This window comes from Diospyros lotus, chromosome 13 (assembly GCF_014633365.1).
Source record: "Diospyros lotus cultivar Yz01 chromosome 13, ASM1463336v1, whole genome shotgun sequence".
NCBI classification, from domain to species: domain Eukaryota; kingdom Viridiplantae; phylum Streptophyta; class Magnoliopsida; order Ericales; family Ebenaceae; genus Diospyros; species Diospyros lotus.
In genome coordinates, this window is record NC_068350.1 from 10,350,622 (window position 1) to 10,372,484 (window position 21,863).

Sequence of the window (21,863 nt, forward strand, 5' to 3'; positions counted from 1 at the left end):
AATTAGTTTTTATTTATTTTATATATTTGTCATGCAGGTAAGGGACAAGAATGGATCAAGGACAAGAAGTGTGGGTTGATAATAGATGAAAGACCGTCGTGGTAATTGTATTTTGTACAATTTAATAAATATTATAATTTTGCTAATTTTTTTTAATTAGTTGACAATGTCAATATTTTAATTTATATAGGAGGCGTTCGAGAGATTAGGTACAAAGGCATCTTCAGCATCAGCCGAGGGTAATGAGTCATCCTCTCCACCTACAATCGACGAACGACAGATTTTTTTATCAAACTGTCTCTGGTAGGAACAAGAAAGGTCGTGTCTACGGTCTCGGCTCTCAAGGTAGTCAATCTTTCCCGGTTGGATCTGATAGCAGTTCCAATGGTTCATATGGTTTGTCGACGAAATTAGAACAAATGAGATTAAGGGTCACCCAGTTGAACGAGGAGTTACATTCTCCTCACACCAAGATTGTCCAGGTGGAAAATCAGATGCAATCCACCGAGGCTCGGATAAATGCGGATGTGACAGAGGTGAGAAATGAGAATGTGCAGCTGCGTCAGTGGCAGCAACAAATGATGGTATGGTAAGAGCAGATGAATACCCAAATGATGACGTTACAACAACCTGGCCCGTCTTATTAGTAACTTGGACCGTCGATTCAACTAGGACTGAGTAATCAATTTTTTGATGATGAGGAACAAAATGATAATGATTGTAATGATAATGATTGTAACTGAATATTTATGAATTAATCAGTTTGACTTACAAATTCAGTTTTGTTATGAATTTTGATATGAATTTAGTTTGACTTAATATGAATTTTGATTTTTTTTAAAAATAATATATTTTTAATTTATAATAATTAATTAAAATAAATTATTAATTATCATTAATTTCATTTATATATAAATTTTATTTTAAATAAATATAAAAGATAAAAAAATTTGAATAATAATTAAATATGAATTTTTTAATAAATATAGAATTTATTGTAAATTTTTAAAATTTTATTTTTAATTTACGTTAAAAATTATTTTTTTAATATTTTAAAAAATTTTATTTATATAAATTATTAATAATTTGAATTTAAGTTTTAAATAATTTATTTTCTTTTTTTATAATTTTTTTTATTTTTAAAAAGTATATCAGCGACGGGCAAGAACCCGTCACTAAATCCACCGTTGCTATTTTTCGTCGCTAAATTTTAGCGACGCCAACTTTAGCAACGGGTCTTCCCCCGTCGCTAAATCCATCGCTAAACTTTTTAACGACGGATTTTAATATTTTAACGACGAAATTTTCAATCGCTAAAACTCTGATTTTTTGTAGTGTAAAGATTTTTGCAGAATATGAAATTACAAACAAATTTTTTAATTAAAATAAACCCATAACTTCATTAATGCTTCAAGTCTTAAAGTAAAAGTAGAACAAAATAATTTATAGACTACCTCATCAAATGAGATTTATCGACCATTTAGTATAACAATAACGCATAAAAGTCTAGAAATAAAAGAGTTCTTGAATCTCGGTAGTTTCAAAAAACTTATAATATATTTATAAGTATAATATCGGTTCCGGTTCGGTTCGAACCATGGTTTGAAAAAAAAAAATCAATAACCAAATCAAATATATTGGCTCTTAATTTTTTAGAATTAGAACCTAACCATTGAACCAATCCAAAGTAAATGGTTCAGTCCAGTTCGGTCCGGTTCACCGGTTTTCGAATATTTTTTAACACCCCTAATTCATTATGTTGCTATTGGATGTTTTGGGGTTTTTTGGTATAGCTACATAATTCTTGTTACAAAATTGTACTGTTGTTCCAACAATTTGAAGACAGTGGGGGAAAAAAATTTGAAAATAATATTTTCTAATTGGATATGGCTACCCCCAAACCAATGTCCATGCTGCCGCTGTGTCGGCCTCTACTGTTACTGCTATTCCGGCTGCTGCAGCTGGATCGACTGTCACCAAAGCAACTCCACAGTCAAGAAGCCACAACAATTTAACGGTGAGGATTTTAAGAGGTGGCAACAGAAGATGATCTTCTATTTAACCACCCTGAATCTAGCACACATCCTCAAGGAGGATTATCCAGTTATTCCCGAAGGAGATGTAACAGTGGAAACACAAGCCGCCAAAGAGGCATGGCAACACTCATATTTTCTCTACCGGAACTACATACTGAGCGGGCTGGCAGACTCACTCTACAATGTCTACTACACGGCTTATCCAACGTCCAAACAGCTCTGCATTGGACAAGAAGTACAAGCTAGAAGACGCGAGCACCAAAAAGTTCCTGGTTAAGAAGTTCCTTAACTATAAGATGGTTAACACTAAGCTAGTGGCCAACTAGTTGGAAGAACTATAGATCCTTTTTAGTGACATGTTGAGTGAGGGATTGGTCATAAATGAACCATTCCAAGTTGTCGATGTGATCGAGAAGCTACCACCTTTGTGGAAAGACTTCAAGAACTATCCTAAGCATAAGCAGAAAGAACTGTCTATGGAATTTGACTGTCAGATTCCACATCGAAGAGGACAATCGGAAGTGAGATAAAGTCCCTCTCAGGCTAGAAGCTAGGGCTAACATGGTTGGAGGTTCAAAACCTCAACCCAAGAAAGAGCAAGGCAAGAAGAAGAACGAGAACATGGTCCCAAGAAATAGACCCTCACCAAGCACATCCAGGGGAGTTGTTAGGTGTGTGTGGCAAGACGAGTCATAGAGCTATGATTGTTGTCACAAGAAGAGACAGAGCTTTGGCAACAACCAGCGCAAGAACAGTCATAGATGTTTACATGGAGGAGGATGTCAACCTGATTGTAGTTGTCATAGATGTCTGCATAGTGTCAAATGCCAAGGGCCAGTAGGTAGACACTAGGGCTATGAAGCATATCTACGGAGACAGGGCTCAGTTCTCCACTTATGAGAAGATTGACAGCTTTAATAAGTTGTACATAGGGAATGCTTCTGCTTCTCCAATGGTAGGAAAAGGTAAGGTCCTGTTGAAGTAGACCTCCAGGAAGATACTTATCCTTAACGATATGTGCCATGTGCCAAAAATCTGAAAGAACTTGGTGTCTGGAACCCTGCTGAATAAGAATGGGTTCAAACTTGTATTTGAGTCAGATAAATTTACTCTGACTAAGGGGGGTATGTATGTGGGATGAGGCTATCCACTTGATAGTATGTTTAAGCTTAATGTACTGGCCTAAGTTCCAAAAAATAATGAGAATAAGAACAAAGCTTCCACTTATATTGTTGAGTTGTGTGATGTGTGGTACTCTTGATTAGAGCATGTCAATTATGGTTCTCTTCAAATAATGGTAAATTTAAGATTGTTGCCTAACTTCAGCATCGACAAAGGGGACAAATGTGAAGTTTGTGTCGGGTCAAAGTTCACGAGGAAGTCGTTTCCATCTGTGGAAATAAATAGTGACCTACTTGATCTTGTTCACAACGATGTGTGTGACATGAAGAGTACTTCTACTAGAGGTGGGAAAAAGTACTTTATCATATTCATAGATGACTATAGCAAATACTGCTATGTATATCTATTGAACAACAAAGATGAGACCTTAGATGTCTTCAAGGCATATAAGGCATAAGTTGAAAATCAACTTGAAAAAAAGGTAAAGGTATTGAGATCAGATAGATGTGGTGAATACGAATCATCATTTCTCACTGAGTTTTGTGAGGTTAATGGTATAATCCATCAAACCACAACACCTTACACACCATAACAAAATGGTGTGGCCAAAAGGAAAAATCAAACTTTGAAGGACATCGTTAACTACATGCTCGATCAATAGTTTTAGTTTACCCCACAACTTGTTGGGGGAAGCGTTGCTTACAATAAACTTAATATTGAATAGAATTCCATATAAGCAAATTGACAAGTCTGTTTATGAAGTATGGAATGAGAAACAACCCTTGTACAAAATCCTGAAAGTGTGAGGGTATTTAGCTAAGGTGCAAGTTTTTTTACCAAAAAGGACCAAACTTGGACCAAAGACGATAGATTGTCTTTATTGGCTATGAGTTGCATAGTGTGGCCTATAGGTTCCTAGTAGGAAAATCAGAAATACCTGATATTAACAACAATACCATTATGGAGTCTATTGAAGTTGAGTTCTTTGAGAACATATTCCCTTTTAAAAGAAAGAGAGACACAATGACGGTGGTTCCAAGAGGAAGTATGAGGTGAGCTCGTCTAAGGGTCAAGTTGGTCAAGAGACCAAGGTTGAACCTAGAAGAAGCAAAAGAGCTAAGAAAGTTACTTTATTTGGACCAGATTTCCTAACATACATGGTAGAAGATGAGCCTCATACCTTTAATGAGGCTATGGCATCTTTTGAGGCTCCATATTGGAAGGAAGCTATCAATAGTGAAATGGAATCGATTATGCAAAACCAGACATGGGTATTAGTTAACTTACCTCCTGGAAGTAAGCCCATTGGTTGCAAATGGATATTTAAAAAGAAACTAAAGGTCGTGGCACTATTGATAAATACAAGGCTCGTCTAATGGTTAAAGGCTATCGTCAAAAAGAAAGGCAAGATTTCTTTGATACCTATTCTCCTGTGACGAGAATTACATCTATAAGGATGTTGATTGTGTGGTTGCAGCATTACATAATTTGAAAATCCACCAAATGGATGTAAAGACTACATTTCTGAATGGAGATTTGGAGGAAGAAGTTTATATGAAACAGTTTGAAGGGTTTGTTGTAAAGGAACATGAAAAGAAAGTGGGCAAACTCATAAAGTTTCTTTATGGACTGAAACAAGCACCAAAGCAATGGCATGAGAAATTTGATCACACTATGCTTGCAAATGGGTTTAAGATAAATGAGTGTGATAAATTTGTATATGTTAAAAACATAAATCACAAGTGTGTCATTGTGTGCTTGTATGTAGATGATATGTTGATAATGGGCACTAACAGAAGTGTCATAGAATCCAAAAAGAAGATGTTGATTTTTAACTTTGGTATGAAAGACCTTGGTCTTGTTAATGTCATTCTTGAAATTCGGATAACAAAGAATGTCGAAGGGTATTTATACTCCTCCCTCTCTCTCAGATGAATTTGGGTACAGGTTTTATGATCCAATTGATAAGAAACTCATCAGGAGTAAAGATGTTGTGTTCATTGAAGATCAGATTATTCAAGATATTGATAAGTCAGAAAATCAATTCAGAATAGAGATGGTTTGGTTAATTCAGAGATAACTCCTCTTACATCTGTTTAGGGTCAAATTGAGGATGAGGTCTAGATCGATACACTTAATACAGATGCTCCCGCATAGGTTGATGATGGTGTTGGTGATGATGATCACGTTAAGACACCAACTATCGTGGACCTTTCTCCAGTTAGAAGATTTACAAGAGATCAAAGACCATCCACGAGATATGATCCTAGTGAGTATGTGTTACTTATTGAAGGGGAAGAACCGAAAAGCTTTGATGAAACTTTGGAAGATGAACACAATGAAGAGTGGTGGAAAGCCATGGAACACAAGATGGATTCTTTGTACAAAAACCACATGTTCGAGTTAGTAAAGTTGCCTAAGGGTAAAAAAGTTTTGCAGAATAAGTGGGTGTACAAGATTAAGCATGAAGAGCACAGTTTGCTTCCTCGATACAAGACTAGATTAGTTGTTAAGCAATTTAGCCTAAAGAAGATAGATGATTTGGAAGAGATTTTTTCCCTTGTTGTTAAGATGTTATCCATTCGCATTGTTCTTGGTTTGGCTGCTAGTCTTGATTTAGAGGTTAAATAAATGGATGTAAAGACAACATTCTTTCATGGTGATTTGGAGGAAGAGATTTACATGGTAGAACCTGAAGGCTTTGTTAAAGAGGAAAAACAAGATTACATGTGTTGTTTAAAGAAAAGTCTTTATGGGTTGAAACAGGTACCGAGGTAATAATATAAGAAATTTGAATCAGTTATAGAGGAGCAAGGGTATAAGAAGACCACTCCAGACCATTGTGTGTTTGTGTAGAAGTTCTCTAACGATGATTTTATCATCTTGTTGCTCTATGTTGATGATAAGTTGATTGTGGGAAAAAACTTAGTTAGAATTGTGCAATTGAAAAAACAACTCAATACGTTTTTTGCTATGAAGGATTTGGGACCAGTGAAGCAAATTCTTGGTATAAGAATCACCCAAGATCAAAGAGAAATGACATTATTTTTGTCTCAGGAGAAGTACATAGAAAATGTTATTTAGAGGTTCCATATGGATAAATCTAAAGTTGTTAGCTCTCCTATTGCTATACATTTTAGATTGAGTAGTCAACAAAGTCCTACTTTAAATTCAAAGAAAGATGATATGGCTTGGGTTCCGTACGCTTCAGCAATAGAGAGTTTGATGTACACCATGGTGTGTACAAGGCCAGACATAGCTCATGCAGTTGCTATAGTTAATCACTTTCTTTCTAATCTAAGAAGAGAGCATTAGAATATTGTTAAGTAGATTTGGAGATATCTACATGGGACATCTAGGTTAATTCTTACCTTTGGGGGTGAGAAATCGTTACTGGTCAGTTACACCAATGTTGATATGGCCAGAGACCTTAATTCTCTAAAATCTACTTCAAGGTACTTGGTAAAATTTGCAAGTGGAGCTATGGCATGGCAATCTAGGTTACAAAAGTGTGTTGCACTATCGACTACTGAGGCAAAATTTATTGCAGCTATAGAAGCATGCAAAGAATTGTTGTGGATGAAAAAATATCTTCAAGAGCTCAATTTTAGGCAAGATTGTTATGTATTGTTTTGTGACAATCAGAGTCCTATTCACCTTGGTAAAAATCCGACATTTCATTCAAAGTCAAAACATATTGATGTTCGATATCATTGAATACGCGATGTTTTAAGCACTAAGGGTTTGGAACTTGAAAAAGTTCACATGGATGATAATGGAGTTGATATGTTGACAAAAGCATTACCAAGGCAAAAGCTTGAGACTTGTTAATCAATCGCCGAAATGGCGATCTCCTCTAACTAGTCGTGAAGGGGGAGATTTGTTGGGTTGGGTATTCCTAAAAGAATAACCCAGTAATGGTTGGGTATTTTTAAAAGAATGGTACGATTTCTTTTACTAATACTTTTATTTCATGGGACTAAAATACCCTTAATGAGATTAGTTTTTTTTTTTTTTTTTTGTCTCTTAGGCTATAAAAGGTGTGCATAATAGGTGAGAAAAATATAAGGAAAAAGGGCAAAGTTTTGGGAGAAATTCAAATTTTCATTTTTGCCTGCACAGCTATGATCAAACAGTGTTTTGTGCTCTGGTTGAGCTAAAATTTTTAGGGTGCATTTGAGAGTCATTTTTCTAGAATTTGAAGGTGGAGATCGGATTTGGAGGCCAAGATCCTTGGGAATCGAGCCTGTTTTTGTACTGCTTTGTGGTTTGGCTTGGATTTGTGTTTTTGCTTGTGCAGCTGTGATCAAATAGTGTATTGTGATCCGATTGAGCTGAAATTTGAAAGGTACGTTCAGAACTCGTGGTTCTAGAATTTGAACGGTGGAGATTTGATTTGGAGGCTAGTATCCTTGGGAATCGATACATTTTCATACTACCTTATGGTTTGGTCTATTCTTCCCTAATTCCTTTGTTTTTTGATCGATTAGAGATAAGTTTGATTCTTTGTTTTATCTCTTGCCTCTTGTGATTATTGAGAGGATTTTATAACCCAAATGTGGTGATATTAGTAGATTTTTTTTGGTGGACTTCAGTCTCGTAATTTTTACTCCTCAGATTAAGGAGATTTTTTTACGTAAATTGATTGTCTCCTTTGCTTTTTGTGATTGCACTTGATACTTGATTAGTTGCTTTGTTTCCTTACAAGTTTTCACAAATTAAGGATTGGGTCTATTGATCCCAACAAAAAGTCCGGGACAAAGTCATGGAACCTTGTCTAGTAAACCTTTTTTTTTTTTTTTTTTTGAGAATTTGGACCCGGGAGGACATTAACCAAGACAACAGAACAAATTCACATCTAAACACATATACCACACATACACACAAATATTTTTTCTTTTCTCTCTTTAACAATTTTTGCGGACTCCTTTTTCTTTTCTTTCCTCGCCTTATTCTCCACTTCTTTCCTTACACGCGCACAAACACTGCCCAACTTTTGTATTTATATGGTTCAAAGTCAGTGACGAAAGCTCACGAAGAAAGAAGAGCAGCCTCTGGAAAGAAGTTTCTAGTTGGCGTACAGCAGGAGAGCTCTTCAAGGAAGCTGTTGGAGAGGAAAACAGATGGAGGGTAATTTCTGGACTGGAGAGGGAGAGAGAGAGAGTTTTAGAACTTCTAAAGGCGGTGACTGAGACTTTTGGATTTTAATTGTATCTCCTTGCATTGCATGGGTTTCTAAGTGTTCCAATCCCCCTGTATATATATTCTAGTGATTTTCATTATTTGATGATAAGAGTGGAAGATTTTGGTAGATTTTAATTTTAAGGCTTTTACTTTTCTCTTTGTTTGAGATAGTTCCTAACATGTATCTAATGGTTGGCTCTTACTCCTTAATTACCTTGAAATTGAAATTTTGGTTGCTGCATGTCTCCTTAATTTAATCTCTATTAAGTTCATACAAAAACAAAGTAATTTGTTCTAACTATTGCATTTTTCAATGCATAAAATCGGAAAACAAATTGTCCCAATAATAGATATGCACCAAGCTCAAGCTAAAGACTTCACAAGAGAAAGAGTAGCATCAACTAACCACAAAATCAATCACCCTTTAATAGTTTAGACCTAACGAAGGGTAAATTTTACAAACTATTCATGAGGTTTTTTTTAAATTACATAGTTTTCGAAAATAGTAATTAAAGACTTTTTTTGAGTTTAATAAATTAAATAAATTAATCATTTTATATTTATATTTAAATAAGTCTTTTCCTTTCCCTGTCTCCTCTCTTTCTCTATTTTCTCCAACTTGTCAGTTGTCATCTCCATTTCTCTCTCATCTCTTGTATGCCAATTTTGATGTCAAAGGTGTCAGGCAACTTTTCTCTCTCCTCTCCTTCTCACTTACTAGTCATCTCCCTTTCCCTTGTAGAAACTACCATCAATCGAGATTGTTTCTATAAAAATCCAGATTGATGGGTGTTTTGCGGTCCATTGATGTAGAAATTCCAATCACCACCACCATCGATCTGGACTGGTTGCTAGAGATTTCTAGATGAGGCATGGTGAAAACGATGGTAAAGTCTATGAATTTTGGCAATAACTCTCTCTCTCTCTCTCTCTCTCTCTCTATATATATATATATCTTTCTTTCTTTTTCTTTATCCCTCCTCTCTCTCTTTGTTACGGGTTCGAATGTTTGGAATGTTGGGACCGAAAATTGGTAATCTAAGTGTAAATTAAATAATTCCAAGAAATAATATATATTCAAACCAAATTCTCTTACTTTCTAAGGGAAGAAAATTGACAACATAAAATTGATCGAAAATTGGTAATTTATGTGAAGGAAAATATATATATATATATATAAGGTTTTAATGGTCGTAGAGTATTTTCTTATTGGCTTTAATGAATATGGGGCTGGACCCATAGTCAATTCACGCAACATGAAAACCTAGAGATTTGTGTTCAAACGAAGCCGAAGATCAAAGTTGTTACTTGTTCCGATATCTGCATTCGTGGCTATTTCCAACCCAAATTCTCTCAAATCTCTCTGGCCACCAGCAAACGTTGTTCGCTTTCCGACACCGAATGCCCCTTCAGTTGGAGGAGTGTGACTCCCTCAAACCGACCAACTGCCATCAAACCAGCAACACCTTCATCGTCGCCATCCGACCCTTGCTCCGTCACTGACAGAGGACCTTCCTCCTCTCTGCCGTCTCGGGTCATCGTCTAGACTTCAGCTACTTCACAGCCCAAGAACACCCCATCTCGTTAGACACAAAAATAGATTAGATACAGGAGACTAGAGGTAGTAATTAAGGATGGCAAAAAGAAGGCATCGGACTAGAGAAGATCAGCCACTCGACGAAAAGATGCAGATGAGATGAGGGGAGAAGAAGATCAAATAGGGGACCGCAGACATTGCCCTTCTCACACCGCGCTTGAAGGACCATCCAACTGCTAGCGACAGGGAATGACCAGACGATGATCTTCTTCTAGCCGGTCTATTGACGACGGCAACATGGCAGAATCCGAAAGAAAACCAAAAAACTGAAACTAATTAAACCATGGAAGCTCTCTAGGGCTGTAAGCAATCATAACGTACGTATTGTTGCTTTATTGATCTACTGGCAATCCAAGCACAAAGAACAAACACTAAAATCCTTCAATGTAAAAGGTAAAAGTTACAAGCGATCAAAGTTGATCCGAATTTTTCACCATCAGCAAATCATCTCAATGGAGGTTTTCCTAATTATCAATTAGATTAAAATTCATTAAATTCCCTAGAAATTTATAATTTGGGAATACGTGATTGCTTTATAGTTTTATTTTTGACAAAAAAAAAAAAATCCTCTTTCACATCATTTTTCAATTAAAAAACTAAATTTATATGCTGAAATAAAATGACAATAGTGGTCTAATTAATATTAGAGAATTACACACAAATAAAAATACTAAATTTACCCTTAAATGAAGGAAAATAGCTCTAATTGATTATTTGAAAAGAAAAAATACCCGTAATAAGTCCCTAAACCAAGAAAAATTTCAATTTATTTTTGAAGACGTGCAAAAGCCAATTAGTTTATAACCAAAACAAAATTTAATTTATCTTTGAATCATAAAAATAAATTTGTTTCCAATTTATTTGTGAATCATGCAAACAGAGTAATTTTTAAACAATTGATTTTTTTATTGAATCTTCTTATTTTTTTCAGTAAATATAACTTTTGATTGAATGTTCGAACCCACAGTTCTTTGAATTTCCTTTTTTTTTTTTCCCTCAGAATATGGTTTTTAATTGAATTTTCAAACACTATATTTGTGCTTCTAATTTTAAAAGTTGAAAATTACGTTACACCTACCATTCAAAGATAAATTAGAAACCCAATTTATTTCTATAATTCAAAGATAATTTGGATTTCGCTTAACTTACGTATATAGATTGTTAATTTGGCTTTTGCGAAATCGAGATTTTACTTAAACTTAATTAGGGACTACTTAATTAGGATTAGTGGTTATATTTTTTTTCCTTTTTCGCTCTACTTTTCTTCTCAAATCATCAATTGACGACACTTAGAGTGTGTTTGATTGCACACATTTACTATAAAAAATGTGTAATTATTATATATATTTTCTATGGAAACAATTAAACACTCTTAATTTTTCTATAAAAAATATGTGTATGATACAATCATTTAAATATTCGTTTCATAAAATTTATTTTTCAAGGGGGTGGGGTGGTTTTTATTTTCTAGGCAATCATTATCTAGAATTTATTTTAGGTAATACAATCAAACACACCCTTATTTCTACTAAAGGAAAAATTTGATATTTTTATTATTAATTGATCTGTAATAATAAAATTATGTGTAATTGTTTAAAATTTATTAAGATATTGTAATCATTTTCTTTTTCTAACATGTAAATTTATTTTATTTTTCAAAAAAATAATGTCGACCTTGATCAAATATAAAAATATAAACGAGTAAAATATTTCAAATTATAAAATTTAAAAAATAATAATAATAATAAAATTTAGCCTATCAAGTGCTAAACGTATACAGTTAATCTCAAAATGAACCAGAATTACAATTATTGGCAGCCACAGCCAACTCAGCAAAAAGAAACCAAGAGAACACATACATAAATAAACATGCAAAGTCTGTTAGTGTCTGCCGGGAAAGAGGCAGAAAAGCAATTTGAGGGGCCAAAGACTAAATTTGTTTGTGTGGCCGCCCAACACGTCAGGTGATCGGTCCGGGAGGCCCTCCCCAAACAAAGATCCTGCAAATCCTACACCATCACCTTGAAATAAAACCTCTTAGCTGTCTGTTTCTCTTGGCCTTTATAGTTAATAATAATAATATTAATTTTGATCCAAAATTCAATTAAAATATGTGACTAAACTTGTGTACGTAATGGATGTCATATGTAAAATGTCCATTAAAAGACTTAAAAAGATTCAAAATAAATTTTAAAACTAAAAATATGTAAATTTCCCAAAAAATCGTGATAGTTTTGTTATATACACTTGATGATTTAGGCCAATATTTTACAAATATTTCAACTGACTTATTAATATTTTGAGTATTTTGCTTGCGTTTACATAAAAAATCAAACATGGTCTTAATTAGGAAGGAACGACACAAATAGCCAAGTTGGACCACACTGGAGATAGTTGTCTATTCAAATTAAATGGACGATCGAGGCTGGAGAGGTGGACAGGCAGTTTGCTCATTGCTGAGCCGATCGAGATGGTAAAAAATGCATGGCTGTGGAGGCTTAGATTGCACTTGTCCCGCGTTGCAACTGTTTTCCATCATCCTTCTGGCTGGAATAGTAATTAGTTATAGTCTTATATATAATATATATTTAATTATTGATTATGTGTATATGTGTATCTCATTATTTTAATGTAATGTGTATGTGTGTATCTGTTTATATATGTATGTGTATATTTGATTATTGATTATGTGTATTTAATTCATTTTGTGTACTACATAATTTTTTTATATGTTTTAATGTAATGTTTTGAAATTGATCCTAAAAAGGAATGTCAAAATTACTCAATTAGATTATTTAATGTTATATTTAAAATAATAATTATTATATCACAAGGATAGTATTTATTTTTGTGATTTTTTACACAGTTTGACAATTAAATTTTGAATTATGGAAATATTTTAAATAATTTTGTTAAATAATTATTTTTAAAAAATATTAGAAAATTTATTTATAAATATATTAAATATTATAAAAATCTAATACAATCATATTTATTATTAAATTATCAAATAAATAATAAAATCTTATAATAATAAAAATTATAAGTGAGGTAAAATAAATAAAATTAAAATTTATTAATAAATAAGTGAGACGAGTGTGATAGGAAGGAGAATAGGGAGTATGGTTGGAGCATGCACAATTTTCTAAGCAAAATCAGAATATGGAGTGAATTGTTTATAATATAATAAGGAGTGGAATAAGAAGTGTGGTGGGAGATGACCTAAACAATTCACACTCCTTATCTCACTCCCTATTATATTATAAATAATTTACTCTCAATTCTGATTTTGCCTAAAAAATTGTGTATGCTCCAACCACACTCCCTATCTCACTCCTTATCCCACTCCCTATCTCACTTATTTATTAAAAAAATTTAATTTTATTTATTTTACCTCACTTATAATTTTTATTACTATAAAATTTATTAGTTATTTGATAATTTAATAATAAATATGATGGTAATATATTTTTATAATATTTAATATATTTGTAAATAAATTTACTAATATTTTTTAAAAACGATTATTTAACAAAATTAATTAAAATATTTTCATAATTAAAAAATTAATATTTTAAACAACGATCATATTCTAACGGCTATATTCCAATAGAATATTACAACGGTCATATTCTAAACGGCTATATTCTATTGAAAGATTCTAACAACGGTCATATTCCAATGGCTAGATTCCAATGGAATATTCTAATAACGGTCATATTTCAACGACTATATTCCATTAAAATATTCCAACAACGGTCATATTCCTATATCTTATAAATAGATGATCCATTGGGTCAAAAAATTTACAATCCACAAATCTACAACACCAACTATCATTTACCAATCTTCAATAATCTCGTTTTAACCATCATGTCCAACAACATCCGTATGTTCATTCGAATGATCCATGAAGAAGTTTAAGATGATGAGGCTATTGCTACAGGTTTAGTTGAACAATATGCTCAACATATGGATCGCGACTCTTTTTCACATCACGGTGGATCCGTGCTGAACCACCGTGTCATCAATCTCAACAAAGCTGAAGGTCATGAGAGGCTTTATCGTGATTATTATGCAGATTCACCAACATGTCCATCACAATTATTTCACAGAAGGTTTCGTATGCATCGATCATTATTTCTACGAATTCAAGCAGCAATTGAAACACATGATCAATATTTTGTTCAAAGATTTGATGTTGTAGAAGTTCTTGGATTATCATCATTCCAAAAAATGACAACTGCATTAAGGATGCTCGCATATGGATCACCTGCAGATGCTGTGGATGAATATGTTAGGATTGGCGAAAGTACATCAATAGAGAGTTTGAAGAAGTTCATGAAAATAGTAGTTGAAGTATTCGGAGAGCAATATTTGAGGCGGCCAAATAATAGTGATATTGCAAGGTTGATGAGCGTGGCTGAGCAGCGTGGGTTTCCAGGTATGTTGGGTAACATTGATTGCATGCATTGGAAGTGGAAAAATTGTCCAACTGCATGACATGGAATGTATACAGGTCATGCCCATGAACCAACGATTATTTTGGAAGCAATAGCTTCTTATGATCTGTGGATATGGCATGCCTTTTTTGGATTACCGGGATCATTAAACGATATTAATGTGCTAGATAGATCCCATATATTCTCTGAATTGGCAGAAGGTCGCGGTCCTGAAGTTTCGTATACTATCAATGGACATGAATATACCATGGGATATTATCTTGCCGATGGTATATATCTCTCATAGCGTACTTTTGTTAAAACCATTCCATCTCCTCAAGGGAATAAGAAGAAATTTTTTGCTACACAACAAGAGTCCACTAGAAAGGACGCCGAACGAGCATTTGGAGTCCTACAATCACGATTTGCAATAGTACGTGGACTGGGACGTATGTGGGATGTTGAAACACTCAAATATATAATGGCGTCTTGTATCATATTGCACAATATGATAGTTGAAGATGAATGTGATATAATTCATGAAGATGTGGATTTCAATTATGATGCAGTTGCTGCTACTCCAACAATTGATTTGTCTCGCAATCGCACAAGTGAAGTTATGGAGTTCATATAAGTTCACCATCAAATTCGAGACAAACAGACTCATGTACAACTCCAAAATGATCTTATGGAGCATTTGTGGGAATTGTACGGTAAACATTCGACTTGAAATAAATTAATGTACTTTGTTAAATAAATTAATGTACTTCATTTCTATTAATGTACGTCATTTCTATTAATGTACTTCATTAAATCAATTAATGTACTTCATTAATGTACTTCGTTTCTATTGTATTAGAAAAAAATAGTTAGTTTCAAAATAGCATTCATGAGAAATAGCTATCAATACTAAATACAACATCTCATTACATTACTAAAAGGAAAAGATACATTACTAAATTAATGTTCACGAAGTTCATTTAATCTCAACTCCATACATTACTCAAAGAAAAAGATACATATGTTAATCCCAGCTACATTTTTACAATTATGATAATCTTGCACGTCGTATTTTCTAAAGAATTTCGAGTTTGAGCCCGTTGTAATATTCAACTTGAAATTCATCCATATTATGGTATCAATGCCCATAATTCTTTCTTCATAAAGCAGTTGTTCTCACTCTTCCTTTTTTGTTTCTCGATCTTCCCTTTTTTGTTCTCGCTCTTCCCTTAATCTTTCTATTTCCAATCTTTCTCTTTCTAGGTTTAACATCTCATTCTATTGTTCAAGCAATTCCATTTTGGATTGCATTCGCTTTTCAGTAATTTCTGTCAACATTTTTGTAATTGAATCAATAGGAACTTCTGTTACCTTAGATTTTTTTTTCTGTCCACGGTCCTTTGAAGCATTTCTTCTCATTGGTCGTTCCAATGAAGGCTCATTGATTCGAATATCAAAATCAGACAAGTTCAGCGAATCGGGTGTAGATGGCGATGATGTTGCAGGACTTGCATGTTCATAAATTTTTTATTTCTTCTTCGAATAACCCAAGGCAAATTTGGGTTCATGTCGCAACTCATGCCAGCAATGTAGAAATGTGAAAGAAGATTTTTGTAGGCTCTTGTACATTTCTACTACTTCAGAAATCTAGACAATTAAATAATAATGTCAATAAAATAATGACTAGCAACATGATATTAATAATTATCAAACATCAAATAACGACAGAGGTTACCTTATTTTGTTTTGTTGTTCCACTTTGATTTCTGCCATCTATTTGGTTATAGTATCCAGAGAATTTGTTTATAGCAAGTTGAATTGTAGACCAACGATGCATCAATGAATTGGGATTTCGATCAAATTCAAACTCTTTATATTGATTAAAATAAGCATAAATCCTTTCCAAGTACCTTTGTTTTGTTTGATCATTACCGTGTGTACCATCCCTACTAATATTTAGCCATCCTGACACGAGTATTAAATCCTCTTGCATTGAGAAATTTCTTGTTTGTGACTTTCTTTGAGTATTGAGTTCGGATGTATTAGGTTGGGATGAAGTGGCAGCGATATTCGCATACTCGTCATAATGATTCAGGTTGTCATTCAACAAAATTGTGTAGTATGGTTCATTATCTCTCTCCATGGTAAATAAAAGCTAATTGGTCAAACTGCGTAAAAATATCACAAAAATAAATACTCTCCTTGTGATACAATAAACTACTATTTTAAATATCACATTAAATAATTTAATTGAGTAACTTTAACATCCATTTTTAGGATCAGTTTCAAAACAATACATTAAAATAATGCGATACATGTTTACATAATCAATAATTAAATACACATACAAAATAAATAATAAAATACACACAAGATAAATAATTAATAATCAAACAAAATCTTAAAGAATAAAGAACTTCTTAATATTAGAAAGTAAACAAATAAAACAAAACAGTGAATAAAATTGCAATTACCATTTAAATAATTCAATTTAAATAATTCAAAATTAATTATTTATTAAAAAATTCAATTTAATACAAACAAAATCTCACTGTGTGCATTGTAGATGAAGTTCAATATAATATTAACTTCTTAATATTTCAAAATCAAACCAAATCTCAAAACAGAATAAATTTCAATAACCCAGAAGGGAGAAACCAAATCTCACTGTGTGCGTAACATACAAAACTTACTGTGTGTGCATTGCAGATGGCGCAAACCCAGAAGGAAGAAGAAGCTCTCGCCGCTGCTAAAGGAAGGAACTGCGCCACCGCTACTCTGTATTTTCTGTGCACCGTTGCTGCGGTTTCTTCTTCGCACGCCATCGCCGACTCCTTCTTCTCTACACACTATAGCTGCTTCTTCTTCACGTGTTGCTGCTGCCGCTCCTGCTGCTGAATCATTTCTTCGCTACTACTGTTCTTTTTCGAATATGAGATTGAAAATAGAGTGTTGAGCTTCAAATTTCAGAAACAAATAGAGCTGTTGAAAATATAGGGAGCAAAATATGGCTCCTCAACTGTAGAGAGCCATTTCAAGCTCCACAAAAATTTGAGGAGGGATTTGACAGGTAAGGAGCAGCGTTGAAGCAAAAATTTGAAGAAATGCTCCCCAAATTTTGACTTAGGAAGGATACTCCCTCTGCGTTGGAGATGCCCTAACAAAGCCGAGGTTATTTATGGATAAATTTAATATACATTTATTAAATTTTAAAATTATAATTATTTATTTATTAATTTATAAATTATTATTATTTACTTATTGAACTTTACTCAACGTTAACCATTCATCACTCGTTATAATTCCGTCAAATCTTACAAACGAAAAATGCACACCTGGCTAATGAAATTCAACGTGGCAAGGGTAAATTTAACATACACTTACTGAACTTTAAAAATATAATTACTTGCTCACTTAATTTTGAATTGTTACTACTTGTTCACGGAACTTTACTCAACATCAACCATCAATCACTCATTATATTACTGTATGATCTTGAAACACTCATTACATCACTGTCTGATCTTGGGATTATCGTCCTTGTATAGTCCCCCTGTACTCATGCCCTTGATTTTGCAAAGGGAGGTAAATTACGGGATGTGCCTTGATTAGTGGTTAATTTTGTAAAAATTTTGTTATAATTATACCCTTCTTTCGATTTTAAATATGGTTTAAATTAGATATTAATATATATTTTATGGTTATATGTAAATTTAAATTGAAAGATGAATGAAATGAAGTTCTAAAGTAAATAATAATAATATATAAAATTATATATAATACATATATATCATTATATGCATGCATGTAATATATATATAATATAATCTAATATATATATGTGCCATGTGTAATACATATATATAATATATAATTTATTAATAACATTAAATTATTTTTATTTTTTTTAGGCATGAAGAATTCAAGCCCATGAAGACTTAAAGTCCATGAAGAATTCAAGTCCATGAAGAAATCAAAGCCATGGAGAAATCAAGTCCATGAAGAAATCAAACCCATGAAAAATTAAAGTCCATGAAGAATTCAAGCCCATGAAGAATTAAGGCCCAATTTGAGCAACCAATGGAAAATATTATTTGGAGAAGGCCCAAGGATTATTTTTAATCCTAATGAAGATTAAAAACCAATTTATAGAAATCTATTTTTATTTTTTATGTGAGAGCTTTATTAGGTGTGTTTTTTAGCTAAAATCCATTTAACTATTAGGTGGATATTATAGCTAAAATCCATTTAACTTTATGAGTGCTTTATTAGGTATGTATTTTAGCTAAAATCCATTTAATATTAGGTGTGTATTATAGCTAAAATCCATTTAACTTTAAGTGTGTGAGTGCCCATTAGATATAATTATGTCTAATTGAATAATTGAAATTGTGTGATTTGTATTGCATCTTGTGGCCTATAAATAGCTCACTTGATTGCATTTGTAAGTGTGATTATTATTCTTGAATAAAAGTTTAGTTGTTTCCTTATAATTCTCTCTTTGAGAATTGTTCTTGTTCTTTCTCATTTTCTTTAGTACTTTCTCTTATAATCTTACTTTTTTTTCTTTCTTCTTTTAAATTCTTATGTCATTTATTATTACTTTATTATTCACCGCCTAAATGGCCGGTTAATTTGTGCCTTTAAATTTCTGTAATTTTAATTATTGTCATTTAATTATTCACCGCCTAAATGGCCGGTTAGTTTATGCCTTTAAATTTCTGCAATTTTAATTCTTGTCATTTAATTATCCACCGCCTAAATGGCCGGTTAGTTTATGCTTTTAAATTTCTTATCATTTAAATTCTGTTATTTAAATTACGTCATTTAAATTTCTGTCAATTAACTTTCAAATAAAAATGAGTAGTTAAATCTAATCTTGGGTTAATGCAAGGACAGTGTCCAATGCCAATGATTCCCAAAGAAAGCTGCGCTTTAAATAAGTAACATTAATTTAAATTTCAGTATGAGTGTGTATTAATTATTAAAAAATCACTAGGTTTGGATTGGAGCGTAAGCCTAACTTAGAGCTTTCATGCCATGTATGAGAGTTACTAGAACTGGAAACACTATCATACCCAAACCCGGATGATTAATTTAGTTGTTTTGTATATTAATTGTAATTGGATTTATGGTAGTTGCTTAAATTAGAATCCCGCATATCATGTATGGGGATTGCTTAACCTAGAATTATCATCATCTCTAATTGCATTTAATAACAAACCCTCATATCTGAAATTAAATTAATGTTGCTAATCTTATATGCTAAAATTTGAGAATCAACGGGTTGGTACTGAAATTGTCTTAACTCAAGCACTATCCAAATTCATATTTTTACGTTTAATGTTTATTTCAATTTTTGCCTTACTTTATTTTCTAGTATCTGTTGTCTAAAAATAAAACCATAAAAAATCTTGTTGTCAATTTGTCCAAATGCGTGTGCGTGTGTGTGACATTCTTTTTCTTTTGCCATAAATAAATCTCTCAGTGGACGACCTGGATTCATCCAGAAAATATAAATTTAAATTTGGACTACAACTGCACTCGTACACTGGCGAGTATAAACCTCTCACTAAAATAAAAATAAAAATATAAAAGTTTTATTATGATTTGTTTTTATTGTGTTTTAATTGCAGGGTGAGAGTGCAGTCATGCCTCAGGGAGGACAGGGTTTGAACTGGCAACTCACTGGAATGACACCAATATATTATGGCCCGTTCTTTACCATTCGAGCTATGCCCCGAGAACATCACCGTCTGATCTTGAAACATATTAAAAACTTCTTGTACGCATTTGAGATCACTTATTTCTCAAACCAAAAGCCAAAAACTAAACCAATGATTCAAATTAATTAAGCTACTGATGCAAATAAAAAAAAAAAAAGTCTGCTTAGATTTTTTACCTCTATTACAAATCAAAAGCTATGATTTTTGTAATCAGTTTTTAGCTCTTGGTCTCATTATTGAATACATTTTTGTAAATTTTATTGTTCATAATGGAGGTAAAAAATCTAAGCAGACTTTTTTTTTGCTTCTAGTTTACATCAATAGCTTTTTTAATTTGAATCATTGGTTTACTTTTTAGCTTATGGTTTGAGAAGCAAGTGATCTCAAATACATACGAGAAACTTTTAATATGTTTCAAGATCATACGGTGATGTAACGAGTGTTTCAAGATCAAACGGTAATATAATAGGTGGTGGATGGTTAACGTTGTGTAAAGTTTAGTGAACATTTAGTAACAAAGTTTAGTGAGTAACTAGTTATATTTTTAAAGTTTAATGAGTGTATATTAAATTTACACTTTCCACGTCAGATTCTATTGGCCACGTTGTATTTTTCGTTTGCAAGATTTGATAGAGTTATAATGAGTAATGCAGAGGCGGAGCCACATTATGGCCAGCTAGGGCCACCCAACTAACTTTTTTATTTTTTTGATTTTTTATATATATTACTATAGATAATTATAATTTGATCAAGGCTAAAATTATAATTTGGCCCGGACTAAAAATCTTTCTTGGCTCCGCCACTAGAGTGATGGATGGTTGATGTTTAATAAAATTCAGCGAGTAAGTAGTAACAATTTAAAATCCAGCGAGCAAATAGCTACAATTTTAAAGTTCAATTAGTGTATATTAATTTTACCCGTTATTTGTTTGTCTTAACAACTTAGGCCACCTTGGGCTCTTCGATGTATCGGCTTCCATCTTCTTGTGTGCGGCATCCCCAAAACAACCCATCTCTGTAAACAAAAGGAAATAAAAAAGACATCAAAAAAATAGATTACTGCAAAAAGAAACGGAAATTGAAAAAGAAAAAAGAAAAATACCCTCGGGAGAATCTTGCTCTTATAGGGGTGTGGAGGTGAGTGAATAGATCTCCACCCTTCTCTTGCTCCTCCTTTCCCTTCACTCATCATCAGAAGAGCTAGAGAACTCTAAAGGAACGATACCCTTGGAAAAATCCTTGGTTGGTTCCAAAAAGAACTATTCCTCCTCTTTGACATGAGGAGAATTACCACCATCGAGTAGAGGACTAACTGGGGAAGCAACTTCCTCATGAAAAAAACAATGTTCTCATCTAGCTACAACAATGAGAGGATCTCACTCAAGGTAGCTATAGCAATTACCATCCTCAAGAGAATCTCGCTCCTGGTTGTGCTACAGGCAATCCCCATCTAGCTATGGTAATGTTCTCACAAGTCAACAAATAATGAAGATTGAGAAGATCTCATGAGATTAGCCGCTCAATGGCCTCGTGGCAGTGGGAGCCAACATCCTTAAGAGGAGGCAAACAAGTTGCATGAATCTCCTTCCCTTTATGCTATCACCATTGAGGAGGGATGTTCTTGTGGGGATCTCACCATAAACCACCTAACTTCAAAGTCATTGACCTTATTGGGAAGGTTAGCAAAAAGCCTACCAACTCCCAACAAAGCGCTAAAGGGTGAAAAAAAAAAAAAAAACCTACGTCTTAATCAAGC

The 21,863-nt window shown here is 33.1% G+C and overlaps 1 protein-coding gene across 1 annotated transcript; it reads left to right on the forward strand.

Moving 5' to 3' along the window:
* The first annotated feature begins 13,911 nt into the window (after nt 1-13,911).
* Nucleotides 13,912-15,015, forward strand: LOC127788034 (uncharacterized). The gene is made up of 3 exons (XM_052316155.1): nt 13,912-14,383; nt 14,459-14,671; nt 14,723-15,015. The coding sequence occupies exons 1-3, from the start codon at nt 13,912-13,914 to the stop codon at nt 15,013-15,015; spliced, it is 978 nt and encodes a 325-aa protein (XP_052172115.1).
* The last annotated feature ends 6,848 nt before the right edge of the window (nt 15,016-21,863 follow it).